The sequence below is a fragment of the Myotis brandtii genome, unplaced genomic scaffold (assembly GCF_000412655.1).
Source record: "Myotis brandtii unplaced genomic scaffold, ASM41265v1 scaffold182, whole genome shotgun sequence".
Classification (NCBI taxonomy): domain Eukaryota; kingdom Metazoa; phylum Chordata; class Mammalia; order Chiroptera; family Vespertilionidae; genus Myotis; species Myotis brandtii.
In genome coordinates, this window is record NW_005356751.1 from 3,701,338 (window position 1) to 3,724,372 (window position 23,035).

Here is a 23,035-nt window from a genome sequence, read left to right on the forward strand (position 1 = left end):
AACTCTTGGTAACTTCTATTGGTCAGGGCTCTTGGATAAGGGACACAAATACATGTCAAACTAGTTTAAATGAGAAAGAGCATATATAGGCTCAAATCACCAGAAAATAAAGGTATGGTTGGATTCACAGGCTCAGGTGATGGTGCTACATCTTTTACTGTGTCCATCTTTCTTCTTGGGCTGCTTTCTTCACTGTGTTGGCTAATTGCCTTCACAGTATATAAGATGTAATGTGGCATCTTCCTAGTATCATAACCCCAAAGATAAGAGGATGTTCTCTACTAGCTCTAATGGGGAAATCCCAGGAAGGTCTCTATGGCCTTCTGTGAACACTGCCTCACTGTAGAGAGGGAGATGGGTTGCTCTGTCTCCTCTGTAGGAGCAGTGCTGTCATTTAAAATCTTTACCTGGTAGGGGAAAGGTTAGTTAATGCTGTGCACATAGTGAATATATCTCCATCATAAATATATAATTTGTATTACAGTGTTATTGGGAGGGAATAAAATTTATTTTGTTGAGTGGGGGAAAATATGGAAAATATCTGAAAAGTGTCAGAAAATTAAAATTTGTGCATTTCTTAAAAACATTTCACAGTGAACCTATATTACTTTTATTGCTGGGAGGAGAGGGGACAGGTTGCAGAGTACAAATGATAAACACAAATTTTACTTTGATCTTGGGAGACCAAACAGTGATTTTTGTCATTGCTCAAAAATTTTTTAATTTGTCTTAGAAATTGTTCCATGTAAGTATCCAAAAAGCTTACTTTTTTCTTTTTACAGCTGCATTGATTGTATGGATATCGCATACTTTAACCATTAGTTCCCTTTTAATAAAAATTTGGCCGCCCTAGCCAGTTTGGCTCACTGGATAGAGCGTCGGCCTGGGGACTGAAGGGTCCCAGGTTCAATTCCGGTCAAGGGCATGTACCTTGGTTGCAAGCACATCCCCAGTAGGAGGTGTTCAGGAGGCAGCTGGTTGATGCTTGTCTCTCATCGATGTATCTAACTCTCTATCCCTCTCCCTTCCTCGCTGTAAAAAATCAATAAAATATATATTAAATAAATAAATAAAAACTAGTAAGATGTATACTACTATTTTTAAAAAATTGGCCTGTTTTCTTTTGCTGTTATAAACAATGTGCAGCTTTCCCCCTCCCCCCCTTTAGCTTCAGCTGTAGCCAGGTCTTGTCCTATTTTTGTAAGTGTTGAAAATTATATTCAGAGTCACTTTTGATAAGTTGGGCCATCAAACTGAATGATTCTGTTTTAGGTAGAAACATCTAATTAATGAAGTGAGTTTTCTTGAGAATTTCAGAAGTATTTATTATCCATGTCAGTAAATAATTTTACTACCTCTTTAAATATAAGTTTTGGTGCATTTTTAAAAAGGCCTATTATATTACTTCATAAGTATACCCTGTATAATGAAATTAGACAGATTCAAACAAGGATAACTAAAAACATAGGAATGGGAGATAGTTCTTACATGCTAAGAATAAGATAAACTTAAATCTTTTCATTCACTCCTAACTTAAATATGTAAACTCTGAATACTCAACAGAGTGAATTTACAATCATATACTGTATCTCAAAATGAAAATATAGACCTCAGAGGGAATTAGAAACTTCCTGTAGAGTTCCACCCCCACATTTGACAGAAGAAGAACTGAAGCATGGAGTGTTAGTGACTTACTTAAATTTATACAACAAATTAGTGGGAGAGTCAGAACTAGAGTGTAGCCTTGCCAGAGTGGCTCGGTGGTTGAGTGTCAACCTATGAATTAGAAGGTCATGGTTCAATTCCTGGTCAGGGCACATGCTCTGGTTTGGGGTTCAATTCCCAGTGGGGGGGCAAGCCGATCAGTGATTCACATCATTGATGTTTCTGTCTTTCTCTACCTCACCCTTCCTCTCTGAAATCAATTAAAAAATATTTATACACACATATACTAGAGTATAGTCCAGGTCTAATGACTTTTATGATGTCTTTGGGAGAAATTTAATTTGAAGACTGAAAGTTTAGGACAGATATTCTAAAAGAATATTTTAATTAACACCATTGATAACAAATTAAGACACATTAACTTGAGTGAAATTTTTTTAAAGTTTGGATAACTTTATGAATGGCTAAATCATAAATGACTGCCTAGCACAGTGATGGCGAACCTTTTGAGCTCAGCGTGTCAGCATTTTGAAAAACCCTGACTTAACTCTGGTGCCGTGTCACATAGAAATTTTTTGATATTTGCAACCATAGTAAAACAAAGACTTATATTTTTGATATTTATTTTATATATTTAAATGCCATTTAACAAAGAAAAATCAACCAAAAAAATGAGTTCGCGTGTCACCTTTGACATGCGTGTCATAGGTTCGCCATCACTGGCATAGTCCTTATGGATAACTAGAGGCCCAGTGCATGAAATTTGTGCACTTGGGGGTCCCTCAGCCCAGCCTGCATCCTCTCGCAGTCCAGGAGCCCACGGGGGATGTCCCACAGGGAGTGGGTCTAAGCCGTCAGTTGGACATCCTTAGCACTGCCGCAGAGGTGGGAGAGGTTCCCATCACCACCGCTGCACTCACCAGCTGTGAGCTGGGCTTCTGGCTGAGGGAGAGTGCACAGACCACCAGGGGGCAGCTCCTGCATTGAGCATATGCCCCTTGGTGGTCAGTGAGCGTCATAGCGACCGATCGTTCTGCTGTTTGGTTGATTTGCATGTTAGCCTTTTATTATATAAGAGGATAGGATGGGACATTACCCTTCACCTGTGTGCCCAGCATCTAGTACAGCTTATCTAGCTGTAGTCAATGGTGACTCTTGTTTTCCTAGAGCACATTCTTAAGAAATCTGTTGGCAACAGACACAGGAATAAGTAGGTGAACTTGGAGCTGACCCTGTTCAGCAGTGGCTACATTCCGACATCTGCTGGCTATTGTGTGTTGTGTTATTTTGGAACATTCAGCCACTTTTCATTTCAATTATGCAGACGCTTCATTGGGCATTTTGTAGTATACCAGGCTCGGGATACCAAGATGAGGAAGAAAAAGTTTCTGCTTTTGAGAAGTTCATGGCAGTTCAGGTGAGGGGTGGGAACAACATACACACAAGGCATCAAGTTGGAGAGATGAATGTCATGTCGAAGCTTGACTAAGAAGATTTAGTTTGCTAAGAAGAGTTGAAGAAAGAATCACAAAGTAAACCCTGATTAATATGTTTTCTAGGAGTGTTAGAGCAGAGTAGTATCATAGGAGAAAAGTGGGAAGTTTGTTTGGAGGGGAGGTGGTTTAGAATTCCTAGGAGAGAGAACATTTGATGCCAAAGCACAGATTTTAAATTCTGTGGCATATTTGAGAAAGGAAGAATAGATTTGGGTGGTGTGGATGGATCACAGATTGCTTTGAGGGAGCTGTCAGGACATGAGTTATTATATAAGTAGGTTGGAACTATTAAGTGTGTTGTTTTTTAATATCTTTAACAATGTTCAAGTGCTTGTTTCTCTTTCAAATATTGCTTAAATTCTTTTTTGTTTTTTAAAGCATTCTTAATATATTGAATAAAATCTCAGTTTCTTTTTTAAAAAACATTTTATTTAACTTTTACAAATTATGGTTATTTCCTATTCTGATATAAGGGAATTCTGTTTGGCCACATTTCCTTAATGCTTTTCCTATATTTCCTATTCTAACTAATGACACTGTAGTTATTAAAGATAACTTTCCTTTATCTTGTGTCCATGTGCTGGGTCCTTTTTAGTTTACATTCTCAACATCTTCTATATTAATTCTATTCCCTTCCTTCCCCCCCCCCCCCCCCCTCATTTACTATTGGGAAGCAGACCTCCATCATCTCTTGGCTAGACTGCTGTAGGAGTATCCAGTGGACTACTTCATTGCTACATGAGTTCTCTTCCTAAAACACAAATCTGATTATTTACCTGTAAAATCTTTCAATAGCTCTGCATTTGATCTAAACTCCTTGCTAGACTTCTATAGTCCTGTTTCTCTGTTCTATACACCAGTTTATCTCTCATCAACTCATTATACAGAGCCTGTTCTTCAGCCCAGACTATCCATGGTTCTTCCAAATATGCAGTGCCATTTCAAGCTTCCGTGCCTTTGCATACCTTAATCACTATGTTTCAGATGCCCTTCCTCATTCATTCCTGGCAACTCTTATTCATACTTTTAGAGCTGGTTCAGGTAACTTTTCCTTCCTCTACCTCACTCAAGATTAGTTGATTACTCCTTTTTTGAGCTGCCACTGTACCTAGTATGTGTCTCTGTTACTGCTTTTATTGTGTTATATTGCTGGATTTTTGCATATTGGTCTCAGAGTAGTTTGAGAGGAGGAAGACTTAATTTGCATTTGTCTGAGCAACTTGTACCTCATTGTGGGTATATACTAAAGATCAGTATTATTGAGTATAAATAATAGAAATCTAAACAGAATGAAGACTTTTCAAAATGTCATCAGTTTAAAAATCATGATAGTGTAATAAATGAAAAGTAGTTTGCTGTAATACACATCTTACATTGATGGTGTGATTCACTGAGCCACAAATGACAGATTAATGGTGTCATGGAGGCTGGTTCAAACCATATGAACATGATGTTGCAGATCAAAACAGGAGACTGCCCAATTATGAGAAGCCAATCATTTACATCAGTTGTGCCAATTCTTGTGTATTTATACATTGAAGCAATAACATTGAAGAGTTGAATTGCAATTATGCAAAAAATATACATTCAATTTCTTAATCTATACAATATGAAAAACCAAAAGAATATATTCACAAAATGTTGGATTAAGTCGTATCTTGGTTAATGTGATTTCAAGGAGTTAAAGCATCTAAAATTTTAAAATATCATTAGTCTGAAGCCAGTCAGGTTCCAGAAGTTTAGGTAGCTAGTCTTGCGCTATAAGAGGCATTCAGTGATTTAATGGAAAGGCACTCTGGTAGACATGGTAGCAAATGTAAAAGTTCTGGTCTTCAACAACGTTATAATCATTTCACCAACCACCAGGTAATAGAAGTTAACCTTTTTAATTCCTAAAATATTTTTAATTTCCCCTTTGCTGACAGCTCCACATCCTACTACCATCATGTGTACCTCTCAGCTTGTGTCTCTCTTCTCCTATCCTGGCCTAGTTGTTTTTTCTAATCTGTTAGGGATAAGACACCAAAAATAAATGGGCTTTGAGTGAGAGTCCAGATTCTTAGACTTTGAATTCGATATAAATAAATAAAATTTTACTTCCATGTTCAAGGGTGAATTCTGAAGATTTGGGTTTCAAAAAAGTCATCTTCTGGTTGAGCTAGCTATTGCTTTATGTTATTGAATAGTTAACTAGAGAATAAATGATTTCCAGCCCGGCTGGTGTGGCTCAGTTGGTTGAGCGTCATCCCATTTACCAGGAAGTCACAGATGCGATTCCTGGTCAGGGCACATGCCTAGGCTGCAGGCTCAATCCCCGGTAGGAGGTGTGCAGGAAGCAGCTAATCGATGTTTCTATTTCTCCCTTCCTGTCTCTGAAATCAATAAAAACATTATTTTTTTTTAAAAGGAAAGAAATTATTTCCAAAGGTGTAGAGTAGGTTTTATAGATCTGATTCTTTATTCTAAGTCTTTCTTAAAGAGGCAATACATACTTACACTATAATGATACACAGTAGTTAACTAGATTAAGTGGGGTGGAAAGAGAAGGGAGTGGCACGTAGAGATGAGAAAGAGTTGGCCACTTGTGAGGTAAGGGTACAGTGGTTGCAGCAAAATGAGTGAGGGAGAGTTTGCTACATGGTTGGATGTGTAGTCAGGAGTCACATATTGATGACTTTTGAACTTGATTTTAAGAGCAATGGAAAGCCATTTTTAAGAAGAGGAATGAGATAATTTACATTTTATGAAGATTATTCTGGCTGTTTACCACGGCAAGATTGGAATTTAAAGGTTAACAAAGAGCCCTAGTCAGTTTGGTGCAATGGATAGAGCGTCGGCCTGCAGGCTGAAGGGTCCTGGGTTGCGGGCTTGATTCCCCAGTAGGGGGCGTGCAGGAGACAGCAGATCAATGAGTCTGTCTCATCATTGATGTTTCTCTCTCTCCCTCGCCCTTTCTCTCTGAAATCAATAAAAAAAAAGATGTATTTTTTTGAAAAAGAGTGAGTTTTATGGTATAAGAATTGTATCTTAATAAAGCTGTTATGTTTAAAAAATAAAAAAAATTAATGTTAACAAAGAAAGTGGAAAGGCTTTTATAGTTTGTGGAGAGTTGAATGTGGCTTGGTAGGTGAGGGGGGTGGCAAGGGAAAGGGGGAAGTGGATAGATTATGATGAAGGTAGAATCAATAAGGGCTTTTTATGTTTCACCAATATGATTGCTTTTAGTTCTTTAGTTACCTCCCGATATGCTGTTTTGTATCTGCTGTTCTTTTTTCCCCTCTCCTGTTTTGTCTAGCAGGCAAACTCCCATTAATCTTTCAAAACCTCGTTCAGAAGCTATCATTTGATGTGCAAGTTGGCTTTTCATTCTTTTTTAATTGCTTTTTAGTTTGATCAGTTTCATTGTAGTCAAACCTAGATTATAGGGTTAAGAAATGAATGATTGATCATGAAATTTATTCACTACCCCAAATTTGACCTCATCCCTAAGTGTTCCAAAGGGTTTTCATATCAATTTAAACATAACTAAATTGTTGTTCTTAAACCTGTGAGTCTGAGGGCCAGTGCTTCATGTCCTTACACAAAGAAATAATTATCCTCCAGAGGGCGCATGTTACAAAGTCACTGTGGTCAGATAAAACTGGTTTTATACTAACATCAAACATGCCCCTCTATCTACTGGTCACAGGAAAAAAATCATGTTTATGTATTTTTTAGCTTTCTAACACTACACTCAGAATATACCTTTTTTCATTCTTGTGCCTTTATGAAAAATTATAGAATTTTCTATAAATATCTAAAAAAAATATTAACTGTATTTGGATTTAGAAATAACTCTACAATACTGTTCTTATCATTCTGTGTTTACTTTCTGGTACTATTCTTTTTTTTTCTTTTTTTTAAATCTTTATTGTTGAAGATATTACATCCCCTTTTTTCTCCCTTGACCCCTTATAAACCACCCCCACCCCAACACTCCACCACCCTATTTATTTTCCGTGTCCATGGGTTATACATATATGTACACAAGTTCTTTGATTGATTTCTTCCCACCACTCCCCCACCCCTGCCTTCCCTCTGAGATTCGACAGGCTGTTGTTCCATGCTTCTATGTTTCTGGATCTATTTTGTTCGTTAGATTCCACATATGAGTGAGATCACGATACTTGTATTTCTCTGACTGGCCTATTTCACTTAGCATAATACTCTCCAGGTCCCTTTATGCTGTCTCAAGGAGTAAGAGATCCTTCTTTTTTACTGCTGCATAGTATTCCATGGTGTAGATGTACCACCGCTTTTTTATCCACTCATCTACTGATGGGCACTTGAGCTGTTTCCAGATCTTAGCCATTGTAAATTGTGCTGCTATGAACAAAGGGGTGCATACATTCTTTCTGATTGGTGTTTCGGGTTTCTTAGGATATATTCCTAGAAGTGGGGTCACTGGGTCAAATGGCAGTTCCATATTTAATTTTTTGAGGACACGCCATACTGTTTTCCATAATGGCTGCACCAGTCTGCATTCCTACCAGCAGTATATTAGGGTTCCCTTTTTTCCATATCCTCACCAGAACTTGTCCAAGTTGAGTATCTGGGAACTGGGTTTTGTTTTGTTTGAATTTGTCTTTATTATTGAAAGTATTACAGATGCCCCCTGTCATTCCCCCAGTTGACCCCCTCCTCTTCGCCCCCATCCCTTCCCTAGGCCTTCCCTGAACTATTGTCTGACCATAGGCTATGCATATATAAGTTCATTGGCTAATCTTTTCCCGCCCCACCCCTCTCCCCCTTCCCTCTGAAATACGTCAATCTGTAGGATGTTTCAATGTCTGGGTCTTTTTTGTTCATCAGTTTATTTTGTTTATTAGATTCCACATATAAATGAGATCATGTGATACTTGTCTTTCTCTGACTTATTTTGTTTTTACTAGTAAACTTGTATATACTGCTCCCCAAAATAGTTGTTTTACTCCAACTTACCTTTCTGCTTTATTGTTTTAAGTACTAGGAACTGAAGATATGTGATGAAAGTCACATAAAATTATACAAATTCATTTTGTTGTACTTATTTTGATTTGTTATAAAGGTAGTTAAAATACATTAATATAACTGAATAGCTGTTTAGTAATCTGGAATGCCCATAAGGCAAATATTCTTATTAACATATTCACCAATAGACTACTCTGTCATACACAAATTATCCTGGGTAGTTAGATGTGGTTGGATGATGAAATTTAGACTTAGGGAGTAGAGAAGTTTAGATTATGGAACTAAAGATGAATAATTAGCACTTATGTAGATTTTTACCGAATTCCATGACTAACAAAAGGTCAGTTTACAGAATTGAGGGCCATTAACCAATATTATTTCTTTGCACTTTGCTTTTGTGTTGGTTCTTTGGAAATTGTATTTTTGATATGAAAGAAATGATTTTATTGTACTATCCACTTGATTTTGGCTTTTCCCCTAGTTTTTAAAATAATGGTTAAATACCTAGGGCATTTTACCTCTATACCCAAGGTTGTTATGTTGTGTATAATTGTATGATTTTTCTATCTTTACTTTTTAGTGTAGTTGTGTGGGTTCCTTTTTTTTTTTTTTTTTTTCATTTTAACATCTGTTGTTTTTTTTTCAAATACACAGGAATACTCTGAAGATAGTAACTCCGAGCCAAATGTGGATTTGGAAAATCAGTACTATAATTCCAAAGCGTTAAAGGAAGATGACCCAAAAGCAGCATTAAGCAGTTTCCAGAAGGTTCATATTTTTTCTGGTTGATTCTGTGTCTTAAAGCTTATTTTTTAAAAATGATGTCTTAGATCAAATAAGTTTCAAATGATTTTACCTCAGAAATGTGTGTTGGATACTTAGTGATAATCCTGTAAAATGTTTGCATTATGCAGCACAAGCATATATTTCTAAAGGGCTATTCTGTGGTTGTTTTTTCCATTCTAGCTTCTATAGAGCCAGGGTTATTGTCCTGAAAAGTTATTATGGTTCTGGTAAGGGAACCAACATGATTGTCAGTAGATATTATCCCTGCAATCTTGTTCTTTTGGGGACAGATTACATAGGTGTAGTTTCACTATTAAATAATGTGATTTCTTGACTAATGATACACTTTTGGATTATTCATACCAACGGATAATAGACTATGGAAAAATAATTCTTCTGGAACTGTATAATAATCAAGAAGTAGTTATTAATCTTTTGATGAAGGAACTTTAAAATAAACTCCTTAAGTAAGCATTTTAAGATTATTTCTTTTTAAGCCTTTAAAAATGATATTGAAAAATGGAATTCTTGGGGAAATATTTTTCTTGCATATGATGTAAAATAAATTTGAAATTTAGACATTGAATGTCATTAGAAAATAACAGTATTAAGTTAGACTAAGAATTTCTTCTTTTTTTAGGTTTTGGAACTTGAAGGTGAAAAGGGAGAATGGGGCTTTAAAGCACTGAAACAAATGATTAAGATTAACTTCAAGTTGGTAAGATTTGTTTTGAGAGGAATTGAACTAATAAGTTTTAAAATAAATTCTGTAGGTAAAAACCTCATGCAACAAAATACCATTATATCTACTTCTTTAAAATAACTGTTTATATGTTCCCATATTTAGGCAGGTTTTCATTTGTGACTACAATAATGCTAAGTTTTTAAAAAGTTCTGCATAGCATACACAGTTTTTTGTTTTTCAACAGTTTTTTAAAGAAAACTTATCCTTTAGGTACATGGGCAATATTTGGCTGCATTATTAATAAGAGTAATTTCCCCACAAACTATTAGCATTTATTTTCGAATTTTAACATTCTACTTTTTATTACAAAGAGTTCATCTTCCACTGATTAGGGCCAGAACCTTAGCATTATTCTTGACTTCTCTCTGTATCTCTCAGCTTGCAAATAATTTGTTGGTAAATCTAAGTTATTGGTGGCTTTATAGCTCTTCAAAATAGATCTTGTTTTCTGTTCTGTCCCTGTTGTTTGGCCTCTTTGCTGTTCCTCATGTCCTCTAAGCACACTCTTGTGTAAATGCTGGACTTGCTCTTTTCTCTACCCCAAATGTTCCTCACAGATAGCCAGCCATATTGCTATTTTCATCATTTGATCAAGTCTCCACTCAAATGTCATCATATATCAGGATGTCCTTCCCCTGGCCACCCTCTATAAAATAGCATGCTTCCCATCATCATTTATTTTCATCTTACCCTGCTGTTTTTCTTCTTTGCATGCATCGCCACTGTTCTGTTTACTTATTTATTACTTTTATGTCACCCCCACCCCAATCCATAGGGTGAAAGTTCCATGAGAACAGGACTTCATTTTATTCATTGTTATATTCCTAGCACCTATCATAGTGACTGGCATTCAGTAGGTGCTCAAATATTTTGTTGACTGAATGGGGATGGGGCCTAAACCGGCAGTTGGACATCCCCTGAGGGGTCCCGGATTGCGAGAGGGCGCAGGCCAGGTTGATGAACCACCACCACCCCACCCCACCGCCCGTGCATGAATCTGTGCCTCTAGTCTTTCAAGAATGCAGAGTAAAAGTGGAGGGGAAAGGAAGCAGTTAATAGATGAGAGAACTAGGTACAGATATGATATTTATCTTAAGATCACTAAGGGGAGAGGAACTTTTGAGGAAAAGATAAAGTGGAGCTTAGATTAGAAAACAGAGGTAAGCACTTGCCTCTATAGCAAATGGAAGGACAGCTGATAACCTGTTACCACTTTCTTTTTTCCATGTCTCTGTCTTTATGGTATGCTTCCTCTCTCCACATTAGCTTCTCTATCCCATCTCTCTGAAATTGAACTCCCTAAATTGATTAGTGCCTATCCAGTTAACTTCACTAATCTTGCATCCTGCTCTTTTTGGTGTACTCTCACTCTGGCATCATCACCCACCTCCATGATATCTACAAAAACTATCCACAAAATATTTTAGCTCAATTTCTTCCCCCAAAATATAAGGACTGTTCAAAATATGCTAAGTGTTATTAAGTATACTGTATGTTGTATTTACGTATAGTTATGGAACCTTAGCTAGTATGGCTCAATTGGTTGAGCATCATACTGTGCACCAATAGGTTGCTGGTTCGAAGTACATGCTCAGTTGCAGGCTCAATCCCTGGTAGGTAGGGGGCATGCAGTAAGCAGCTGATTAATGTTTCTCTCCCTCTCTCTGTGTAAAAACCAATTTTAAAATATTTTTTAAAAATAAGTATAGTGGGAAAATATGTTTCATTTGCCCTTTTCTAGTTCTGCTATGATATTTTCAAAGTATCTCTGTATTGCACAAAGCCCCTGTGTTTTCTTTCCATTTATTGTTTGTGAAAATATTTACTACATTCAAATCAGTAACTTAGAGGGCTATGGAAGAAGCAGCAGATGTCTCAAGGTATAGAGATTTTGATTAAATAATTATAGTGACATTAGGGATGCGATGTTTAACTCTTAAGATTCTGTGATTTGAAATAATACCAAGAAACCCTATAGAAATTCTGTTACTGTTATTAAAGAAATCTGCTATCTTAGCAACTAAGAGTGATTTAATTTTTGAACCCATTTAATCATATCCTACCCACAGGGCTTGATTTCACCATTGTACCTAGAACCAAGATAGAAAGCAAGTAAGGGAAAGGATTATTTATATTTTAGGTTATTTTGCCTACTTTCCTCTTCTACATTTTGTTTGTTCTACATACGTTAAGGTTTATATGAGTAGTTTCAGCTTCCATTCCTGCCCCTTCATTTTCAGGTTGGTTCAGAATAGGACCCATTTGCTCTGTAGTGGTTTTGAGCAGTAAAAAGTTGGAAGGTTCATTACCAACTGCTCTGTGTATTCATCACAGCAGATAAAACCGATTTACTGAGTCTTTCCTCAATCTTTAGTTACAGTAATAATTTTTGAACAGTGAACTTCATTCAAAGTAATGGCATAAGAAAATGAAATCAAAACCTTATTGTTAAAATCCTATTTCAAGATATGATCTCAAAATTGGGACAGTCATACTTTTTATTTTATTTTTTTTATCACAAGATACATTCTGTTATTACTTATTAGCAACTTACTAATAGGATGTTACTTACTATTTATCCCCACATGCTACTAGCATTCTTGGAAAGAGAAGTAGTTTGATATATAATGCTAAATCTTTTTCCATGTTCTATCCATTTTTCCATCCATCCCTACTACTATTTTCATTTTTGTAATTCAATTCTTGCTCAGAAGATCTTAGGGGGTTTTCTTATGTTTTCTTTTCTTGTCCTTTATGCTATATCCCAGAGCAGGATACAGTCATAAGCAGGAAAATTACAGTATCATTAGTTTATTCTTCACCCTAATAAATACATGTTTTTTTATTTCTCAAGGAAAAAATCATTATAATTGCCAGGGCTCCTTCTTCCTATGCTGGAAATTTCACTAGTAGTCTTTTACTTCTTCAGATCTTTCATATTTCCTGGAAATATGGAAATATTTCCACAGTATTGCAAATAGTGCTGCAAGGAATGGCAACAATAGCTACATCTACTTTTGAGTAGAGCCTTACATGGGAGAACTTTTCTTGATTGTGGGATGAATACCTGGGCTTGAAGAGATTCTTTTATTTCACATTTTAATGCAGAGTCAACCAATACTAGGGAGAAGAGAGACATAACTATTGTTAGAAAGCTTCCTGGTGAAGAGGATATAGCTGATAACTGCATAGCTGGTTCCCAAGACATTTTAAAAGTTTGATTTACTTAAATTTTTTGGTTTATGAATGTTTTAGTGGTTTTTATGACTTAAATAAATGTTTGTTGCACAGCAAGGAACAAAATCTAAAATTTGAAAACTAAAAATTGTACTTGCCTGGCCGGTGTGGCTCAGTAGTTGAGCTTTGACCTATAAACCCAGAGGTCACCGTTTAATTGCTGGTCAGGGAACATGCCCAGGTTGCAGGCTTGATCCCCAGTAGGGGGCGTGCAGGAGGCAGCCAATCAATGGTTCTCTCTCATCATTGATGTTTCTATCTCTCCTTCCTCTCTGAAATCAATAAAAATATATTTAAAAAATAAAAGTTGTACTTTTTCATAGGCTAACTTGATATATTTGGTTCATGCATCTGAGTAATAATTTCAAATTTAAGTTAAAATGTTTATAGTGTTTCTGTCATAGTTTCTCTATCATAAAACTATTATTTTTCAGTTACACTGTAATATGTATTTTAATCATGTATACATATTTTAGTATATAAATGTGTCTAATAATGCATTTTTCTTCTCTCACAGACAAACTTTCCAGAAATGATGAACAGATATAAACAACTATTGACCTATATTCGAAGTGCAGTCACAAGAAATTACTCTGAAAAATCCATTAATTCTATCCTTGATTATATCTCCACTTCTAAACAGGTTAGATTCTGGTTTTCCTCTTGGTACCTCTCAGTGTGCTTATTATTTATATTAAGGACTTTATTTTTTTTTTAAGGCCTAGAAATTCCATGGAAGCATTTTTTTGTTATTAGTGTGCTTTTAAAATAATGTATACTGTTTTTTTGATTATGGCACTAATTATGTAATATTAAAAGGTATTAACTCTAGCTTAGTCTCCTTACATAATATCTTCACATGCTGACATAATCTGCACACAGTTTTTACCGGCTTATATTAGATTCCCCTTTACAGTTACTATCACAATTCCTTCTAAACTCCATCACCACTTCAGGCAGCCATCCTGAGCTACTTAAATACTTAACAGCGAATCATGGTTGATTTGTGTAGATTTGATTATAAAGATCCTTGATGGGAGAATCTGTATTCATATAGTTAGTGTTTGGCATTACTCATTAGGTGTTTGTTCAAAAAATGCTTCTATAAAGAATGGGTGGATGGGTGGTGAAAAGAAGGGCTGTTGATAAAGAAACTACATTGAGCATTGGGAGTGATGGTGCTTTCATTATCCAAGATTTTGGTGAAAGCAATGGTGATTTTTATTGTATTGCTAAGATAATTTTTAATTCGATTATTATTTCCTATTCTTTTAAGCATCATAGTCCTAAGTTTCATACTTCTTACACTGGTATTTGAGCATAAGAAGTATTCTCTTTATCATTTAATATTTCTTAAAATATTTGATACTTTTTATATTCATAATAAAAAATGTTCATCGCAGAATCAACCTCTTTCATTCCATTTATTCTACTAGATGTCATTTTTATTTCTTGAGGCAGTGTACTATTTTTACTCTCTATGTACTAGTAAAAGATATGTTATGAAAATAGAGGAAGAGAAACTTACGTTTTGTTAGAACATTTGTATTTAATGGTACTAATTCTAAAGGTGTTATGTATCAAGGGGCTTGTCTTAAGTGGGAAAATGTTTTCTGAATTTTATAGACAAGTACCATCAAAACATTTTTGGTACACTATTTATAAATGTGATGCCATATTGTGGGGAGAGGGTTAAGTAATTATAAAACTTCAGGATTGTGTGTTGTTTCATACTATTATAGATAAACTATTTGTCTTTTGAAAGTAAGGATATTGAGCACTTATTCTGTAAGCCATCAGTGGTCATAAATAAATAGGCAGCCCTTTCTGAAAGTATCAGACTCTCCTGTTCTCATGGCCCTATTACTTCTTGATCCTAGTAAGCAGAGATAGTGTTTGCCTCACAGTACAAACCAAACAAGAGTTGAGTGAATAAGGTAACACTATTTATAACAGTACAACTAGTTCTGTGTATGGTTCATGTACTTTTGTTAATATAAAATGAGTTATTAGATTAGAAAGGACAAACTTATACTGTTAGAGTATTACATATTTTCTGTTTGTTTTTTAATTCACATGAAACTATCTTGGCATGTATCTTTTGTAAATTTGGTTTATATTATGTATTTTGTGGATGGTCGCAGACATTTTGTAAGATATAGATGATAGTGTACCTTATGTGTATTAAAGTTCAAAGATGCACTTTTAGTTTGCTCAAATTAACTTTATTAACAGGTACAAATTTGCTGTTTACAATTATAGAATTCTGATTTTTTATGTCAGATGGATTTACTGCAGGAATTCTATGAAACAACACTGGAAGCTTTAAAAGATGCTAAGAATGATAGACTGTGGTTTAAAACAAACACAAAGGTAACAATTATAATTATTTACATTTTTTCTTTTTGAAGAGTGGGTGGGTGTCCTTAGTAAACTCTCCTAAAGATGCATACCTTCTATTGAAATGTTTTGATTTTAATAAGTTTCTTTCTTTACAGCTTGGAAAATTGTATTTAGAACGGGAGGAATATGGAAAACTTCAAAAAATTTTACGCCAGTTACATCAGTCCTGCCAGGTAACATTCCCTTAATTTTTTAAAAAAGATATGTTTTTATTGATTTGAGAGAGAGAGAAAGGAAGAGGGAGAGATAGAAGCATCAGTGATTGACTGCCTCATTCATGCCCCCTTGCTGGGATTGAGCCCACAACCTGGGCATGTGTCCTGACCAGGAATCAAACCAGCAACCTCTTGATTAATGGATTGATGCTTTACCACTGGACCACACCAGCTGGGCTCCCTTAATTTTTTATTAACACTTCTTAATAATAAAAAGCATAAGAACATTTTGTATTCAAAACATTGCTTATGGGTGTTTTTGTTCAAGCAACATCCCAAAAATGAAATTTGGAAAATAAGTTACCAGAAAGCTCATTTTTTTCTGAGCATTACATTTCTTCTGTTTTAATCCTAACTTCAGTTCTTGTTTGTGGGATGAGGCACAGGTATTAATAAATGAACAGGCCAGTCATTAATACTTAACTAAGAATAAGCCTTTCTATTTAGTTATGCACCCTGTGAAAATCAGAAAGGATATTATAGACATATATAATGAAGATATTGTATATTCTAGTTTATAATGTGTGAGTCCCCTATAACAGCACTATCCAGGAGTTGGTATGGTATGAGAAACACTGTATCTGTGCTCTCCAGTATTGTAGCAGTAGCTACATGTCATTAGGCTTTTGAAGTGTGGCTGGTGTGACAGGGGTGCTGAGTTTTATATTTCATTCATTAATTTAAAATAAAATTTTTATTGATTTCAGAGAGGAAGGGAGAGAAATAGAAAGATCAATGATGGGAGAGGATCACTGTTTGGCTGCCTCCTGCATGCACTGGGGATCGAGCCTGCAACCCAGGCATGTGCCCTGACCAGGAATCGAACCATGACCTCCTGGTTCATAAGTCAATGCTCAATCACTGAGCCATGCCGGCCAGGCTCATTAATTTAAATTTGAATCCCACATGGTCTGGACAGTTTACATCTATATAACTTTTAGCTATGATTTTTATATTTCCGTTTTGTGTTGATAAATTAAGTTATTTGATATTAGTTTCAATTTTATGTAGAAATAATATTTTTAGAAGTTTACGCTTTTCGCCCTGTCCTATTTGGCTCAGTGGATAGAGCAGGGGTGGGCAAACTTTTTGACTCGAGGGCCACAATGGGTTCTTAAACTGGACCAGAGGGCCGGAACAAAAGCATGGATGGAGTGTTTGTGTGAACTAATATAAATTCAAAGTAAACATCATTACATAAAAGGGTACGGTCTTTTTTTTTTTTTTTTAGTTTTATTCATTTCAAACGGGCCGGATGCGGCCCGCGGGCCATAGTTTGCCCACGGCTGGGATAGAGCATTGGCCTGGGGACCAAAGGTACCGGGTTCAATTCTGGTAAAAGGGCACATGCGTGGGTTGCAGGCTTGATCCCCAGTGGGAGGCATGCAGGAGGCAGCCAAACAATGATCCTCTCTCATCATTGATGTTTCTATCTCTCACTCCTTCCTCTCTGAAATCAATAAAAATATATTTTAAAAATTAAAAAAAAAATAAAAAGTTGATGCTTTTCCAAAGCCATGTACTATTATTTTAATTATATATGATTTCTGTGAATGTGGGGAAAGTTGATCAAGAATGTGTTCAAAATTAAATCACATTCCAATATTTTTATTTATTTGTTTTGCTCTTTTTAGTTTTTCAAAACAAGAAAAATGTTTGTATTTCGTAATAGTTTTGCTTTACAAAGCAGGTCAGTCATTTATGAATTATTTCTTACCTACACATCTTAGGAAAGCCTACCATGGTGCATAAATAACTGTCAGTATGGTCCTACATGAAATGGAAATTGTATAGAAGCCATTTCTGAATGAAAGAGGATCTTTCAGTGTATACCTAAGGAATGGGGAAATTTTGCGTGGTTTATTTTAGTGTATAAGGAAAATGGATTGTAAATACTACAGTGTAGCAGTGATGCTTGATAATCTGAATGTACAAATTGTCTTGCAGATCATATTTTTTACTCTGTTGTGATTCATTAGTGTGTAACTAAACAGAAGTTTTAAGTTGGAAGACCAAATAAATGATAAGCTTTGGCTTTGTATAAATTGGTATTTAATATTTATGATTATCTGACTATTGACCATATGCTATTTTTCTGAATATTGGCCATATGCATTTTGTGGTTATCTTTCAAAGTTGAACTCAAATGTTACCACTCTTGTTATTCTTTTGACATCCTCCAGGAGAGTTAGTCCCTTTCTCTTCCATCCCAACCTTAGGTACTTGGTTCATGCTTAAACTGCAGTTGTTATCATTTATAATGTAATTTATCTTGACAGCTTAATCTACTAGATTGTGAACTTTTTTAGGCCAGGAACATTGGCTTATTTAACTTACCTCATAGTAGAACCAGTGCCGGGCACAAGGAAGACACTTGGGGTTTTTTGATTGAATCAGTGGATCTGAAGTGGTTGTGAAGATTTGGGGAAGACCATAAATAGCCTCCTAGCTAAAAACAAACATTATAACATTTTCTTTTTTAATGTTTTTATTGATTTCAGAGAGAAGGGGGGTTAAAGAAGGGAGGGGGGGAGAGAGAGAGATCAATGATGAGAGAGAATCACTGATCAGCTGCCTCCTGCAGGCCCCCAACAGGATTGAGCCCGCAATATGGGAATGTGCCCTGACTGGGAATCGAACCATGACCTCCTGGTTCATTGTTTTATGCCCCATCACTGAACCACACCAGCCAGGCAAACATAACATTTTATACGTAATAATACACCTCTGGCCACTTTTTTCTTACTGAATACCAGAAAGTATAAGGTTCCTTTTTGGCCATTAAAGGTAGTCTTCTTAGGGCTCTAGGTCCCAATTAAAATGTGTAGTGCATTCTCACACAGAATAAGAAACTTGTAAATGTAAGGTAAAAATCAAATAAAAATTACTAGGCTGACTGTGAATTCCATCTTGAATTCTAAAGTTTTATTATTTGCTTTCCTAGACTGATGATGGAGAAGATGACCTGAAAAAGGGTACACAGTTATTAGAAATATATGCTTTGGAAATTCAAATGTACACGGCACAGAAAAATAACAAAAAACTTAAAGCACTCTATGAACAGTCACTTCACATCAAGTCTGCCATCCCTCACCCGCTGATCATGGGAGTCATTAGAGGCAAGTTTGGTTTGGAGAGGGCGGGCAGTGTCCTGGAAGACATACAGTTGTCATTGCATATAACTGAATGACTCTGAAGGTCATTTCTGTTTTAGTGAAAGTAATTGGCAAAGTAGTGAAGTCAATGAAATGATGTGTAGTCTTAGAAAGAAATTAGGATGAATTTTTGTCTTGTAAATGTATATAATTGAAGATAATAATAGAAAATGTATTATCATAAGTTCTGTTCTAGAATTACAATGATGTATGAAAAATTACATTCTACTTCAATTAAGAAGAAAGACTTGCAAATACTTGTTTGACTGATCCTATATCATAAAAGGCTAATATGCAAATCGAACAAATGGTGGAACGACCGGTCACTATGACATGCACTGACCATCAGGGGGCAGACGCTCAATGCAGGAGCTGCCCCCTCATGGTCAGTGCACTCCCACAGGGGGAGCACCACTCAGCCAGAAGCTGGCAAACACAGTGGCAGTGGTGGGAGCCTCTTCTGCCTCCACGGCAGTGCTAAGGATGCCCCACTGACAGCTTAGGCCCGCTCCTGACATCCCCCGAGGGCTCCCGGACTGTGAGAAGGTGCAGGCCGGGCTGAAGAATCCCCCTCCCCCAAGTGCACGAATTTCATGCACTAGGCCTCTAGTGTTTATAATAAAGAGCTTGCTTTTTAGAGTTAGTGTACCCTGGGGCTAGTACTGTTCATGTAATAGAATTAAGAGACTGGAAGCCAATGAAATAGTTTTCATTTGATTTTTTATAAAGTGGTCACTTGTTATGACACTGAAAATGTCCTCTTTTCTCATGTTTTATTTTTTACAGAATGTGGTGGTAAAATGCACTTGCGGGAAGGTGAATTTGAAAAGGCACACACTGATTTTTTTGAAGCCTTCAAGAATTATGATGAATCAGGAAGTCCAAGAAGAACCACTTGCTTAAAATATTTGGTCTTAGCAAATATGCTAATGAAATCGGGAATAAATCCATTTGACTCACAGGAGGTATGTGTGTTCATTTCTGTCAGCTGTCTTTCATGGAAATAAACTTTGTACATATAGTTAATTGTTCTTTTACTGTATTTAGGCCAAACCGTACAAAAATGATCCAGAAATTCTCGCAATGACGAATTTAGTAAGGTAAGATTCTATATTTCAGTTAAGGTAAATTTATTTAGAGCAATAAATAAAGGGGAGAGAGAGGAGAGAACTTTTTAGAATTCAGTTAATTCTCAACAATTACTCTTTTATATTTTGTTTTGAAATATACCAAAGTTGTGAAATTTTTATCTTCTGAAGTCATGAGATTTTATAAAGTATTTGTTGCTTTTCTCACCTGTGTGCTGTTTTTCAGTAGAAAGCTGACTAGATGTTTTAAAACAATTTCACTGTATTTATTGTTTCTACCTGCCTTAATCCAAAATGAAATTCTGAATTGGTCCATATAAATCAAGAATTTTCAATAAGACAATTACTTTACTCATATATTTTAGAGTGGAAGGAAGGGGGAGAGACTGAGAGAGAGGAACATCAATATGTGAGAGACACATCAATTGGTTGCCTCCAGCTCACACCCCGGTCAGGGCATGGAGCCTGCAACCGAGGTACGTGCCCTTGACTGGAATCGAATCTGTCAACCTTCCATCTGTGGGCCAATGCTCTAACCACTTAGAAAACTGGTAGGGCATAAAAAAATCATTTTAAAAAAGTTTATCTCAGATAATTTTCTGAGGTAAGGAGCAGAAGAGTCATATTGGTAAGATACCTAAGGATATATTGGTAGCTTCCATGGAGAGAGATATGACTAATGATGTTTAGCAACTGAAAAACCTGCTGTAATTGATATTAAATAAAAGTATAGAAGACAAAAACAAAAAGCCTAGAAAAGAAAAGGCCTGGTTTTGCTAAAGAAATCAGTGAACAAAAATTATTTTTCTCTGTGCCAGGAATAAATGGAGCCCAAACTTCCATCGACTTTCTTTGTAGAAAAATATGAGAAACTTACTAATTTTTCAAGGCATGAAGAATGAAGTGAGGGACATAGGGCAGTTTTGGGGGGGTTTTTTACAGATACATGTAGGTAATTTACCTGACTAGACATTCTCTCTTTTTTTTTTTTTTTTTAGACTAGACATTCTCTTAATGGTTCTTTGCATTTAAGAAAAAAAGTGCTGTTAGATTATAAATTCAGTCACCTGCATATTAATTTTATATACTTGGAAAAACTAGCTATTTCATGATACTGTTTTAGTTCTTATGTAAAATGCTCTCACATACTTTGTGTTTACTTGGCTATGATTTTTATAAATTACTAGGTTTTCTTTTTTAAGGAAACCTTAATTTTAGTTGTAAAAATAATGACTTTATTTTAAGGGAACTAAGAATGGTTAAGGAATAAAAACCCTAAATTGCAACATTTTAAAAAATCAATTTCTATACTATTTATTTCTTTAGTCTATTTTAATAAATTTTTGTTGAATTAGTTTGATTTTAGTTATAAAAATAAATTTCTCCATCTTTATTTTAAATAGTTGATTCCACCTGCATTTAGTCACATTAACTAAGAGGTGATTTCGCTAGAGATTAATTAACTTCCTAATCCTTTTAAAAAAATTTTTTTCTAAAGTAGCAACCTAAACTTTAAAACTCCTAAAGAAATATTATAAGTTTTTTCCTAGACCTTAATATTTTATCTAAATTAAATTGGTTAAATACATTAAAATGGATTAAAGTACTGATGTATCAGACCTTTACAATAGCTATATTTATATATTTATTATATCTTACAATTTACTTCAGTGAGGCCTTTTATACTGGGACTTGGAAACATATTTTAGTAGTAAATTTTTACCCAAACAAGTGGCCTGTGGTGTACCACATTTTGTTTAAGATTTTCTTAAGCCACTTAAATAGCGGAATACTCTCTCTTAGTTAAAATATATGTGTGTGCAAGTGTTTTCACTACTTGAATATATCCTCCAGTGTATTTACGGTAATATATTTGGAGTAGGTAAGAAAGTAATGCTTCCTAATTTTATCTTCCTAGTCAGTTGCCAGCAGACTAGAGGAAAATAATTCCTGTTGAAGCACTTGAATCACCTGCCCCTAACATGAAGTTACATTGCGACCCATCAGATGGAAGCACAGCAGAGGGCGTGCAGAATGGCTGATGATATGTCTTACATATAAAGCAGACAGTGGTGCCATATCCAGAAGGTTGGCTTCTTCCTTCTCAGCACCTTTAGCAATCCCCACAGTGCCTTACAGAATCATTTCAGAACTAGATACTAGCTACCTCAGAGAATCATGAACATAAATCAGCCTTTGGCCTTCTGCAGCAGGGTCCATCACTCTACTTTGGGTGTGTATCCCATTTGGCACTAATGGTCCACCACAGATATAATTTTCTGCTGTATAGCTCGGTGAAATTTTCAGCTAAAGAATTAGAAATCAAATGTTCCTTTTGAAAAGTTTGGCAGTTGCTGGTAGCTTTCTAGAAGAAAAAAATTAGGAAGCTGCATTTCTGAATAAGCTTCAGAGAGGATATACTGTTGTATTTGAAAGACAAGGCCGAACTACTCCATAGGGGTTAAATGCACACTTTAATTTGAAAACATCAAGCATTAAACAGTCATTGAACTGTTATCAATTCCTACGATTGTGAGATTTATACTAGCTATATATAAATATATAACCAAGAAATTTATTTAATTTTTCTTTTATAAAACTGAAAGCATTAAAAAGAAAATTCGTTTTAGTTGTAGAAGAATGTGTGTGTTCTTAACTCCGATTCCCATGACAGAAACTATAATTTAGGTTTTTGCATATAAAAATTGAGACACGGGCTCTTTGGGTTATCTGATTTAAATATGTGACTTATTCATGTTTGACAAAATATATACTTTTCTTTTTCTGTTAGTGCCTATCAGAATAATGATATCACTGAATTTGAAAAGATTCTGAAAACAAATCACAGCAACATCATGGATGATCCTTTCATAAGGGAACACATTGAAGGTATATTCCTTTGGCTTCCAGAATTCTGTTACTTTCTTTGTTACTATCTAAAAGTTCATCTTACTGGAGCTGAATAGACTTGAAGCTGTTTGTCTTCTATGTATTGCAAAGTGTAGCAATATTTCTAAATGTTGTCATGGAATAGGATACTCTCTAAAATTATAAAGGTGTTTTAAAGAAATCACAGCCAGTTTAATATTAACATAATCAAGTTCTTATATAATGTCCATTTCATATAAGAATGGACAGCATTGGCTATCCCTTTTCCCTTTTTATTCTAATGTAAATATTGTTGCATGTTTTTTTACTGATGCTTAGGTTTAAATTTTTAGAATTTATTATTTTTTTAATATATTTTTATTGACTT

The 23,035-nt window shown here is 35.4% G+C and overlaps 1 protein-coding gene across 3 annotated transcripts in view; it reads left to right on the forward strand.

Moving 5' to 3' along the window:
- The window catches only part of COPS2 (COP9 signalosome subunit 2), a 31,943-nt gene that overhangs the window by 4,014 nt on the left and 4,894 nt on the right, over window positions 1-23,035 (forward strand). For 2 of the 3 annotated variants that reach the window (XM_005863964.2, XM_014537825.1), the window contains 9 exons: window positions 8,805-8,918; window positions 9,577-9,654; window positions 13,436-13,561; window positions 15,181-15,291; window positions 15,417-15,494; window positions 18,481-18,655; window positions 19,478-19,656; window positions 19,739-19,791; window positions 22,571-22,668. In XM_005863964.2, coding sequence (XP_005864026.1) covers window positions 8,805-8,918; window positions 9,577-9,654; window positions 13,436-13,561; window positions 15,181-15,291; window positions 15,417-15,494; window positions 18,481-18,655; window positions 19,478-19,656; window positions 19,739-19,791; window positions 22,571-22,668 — 1,012 coding nt within the window. The remainder of the gene's footprint in view (window positions 1-8,804; window positions 8,919-9,576; window positions 9,655-13,435; window positions 13,562-15,180; window positions 15,292-15,416; window positions 15,495-18,480; window positions 18,656-19,477; window positions 19,657-19,738; window positions 19,792-22,570; window positions 22,669-23,035) is intronic. The other variant, XM_005863965.2, reaches the window with a different exon arrangement.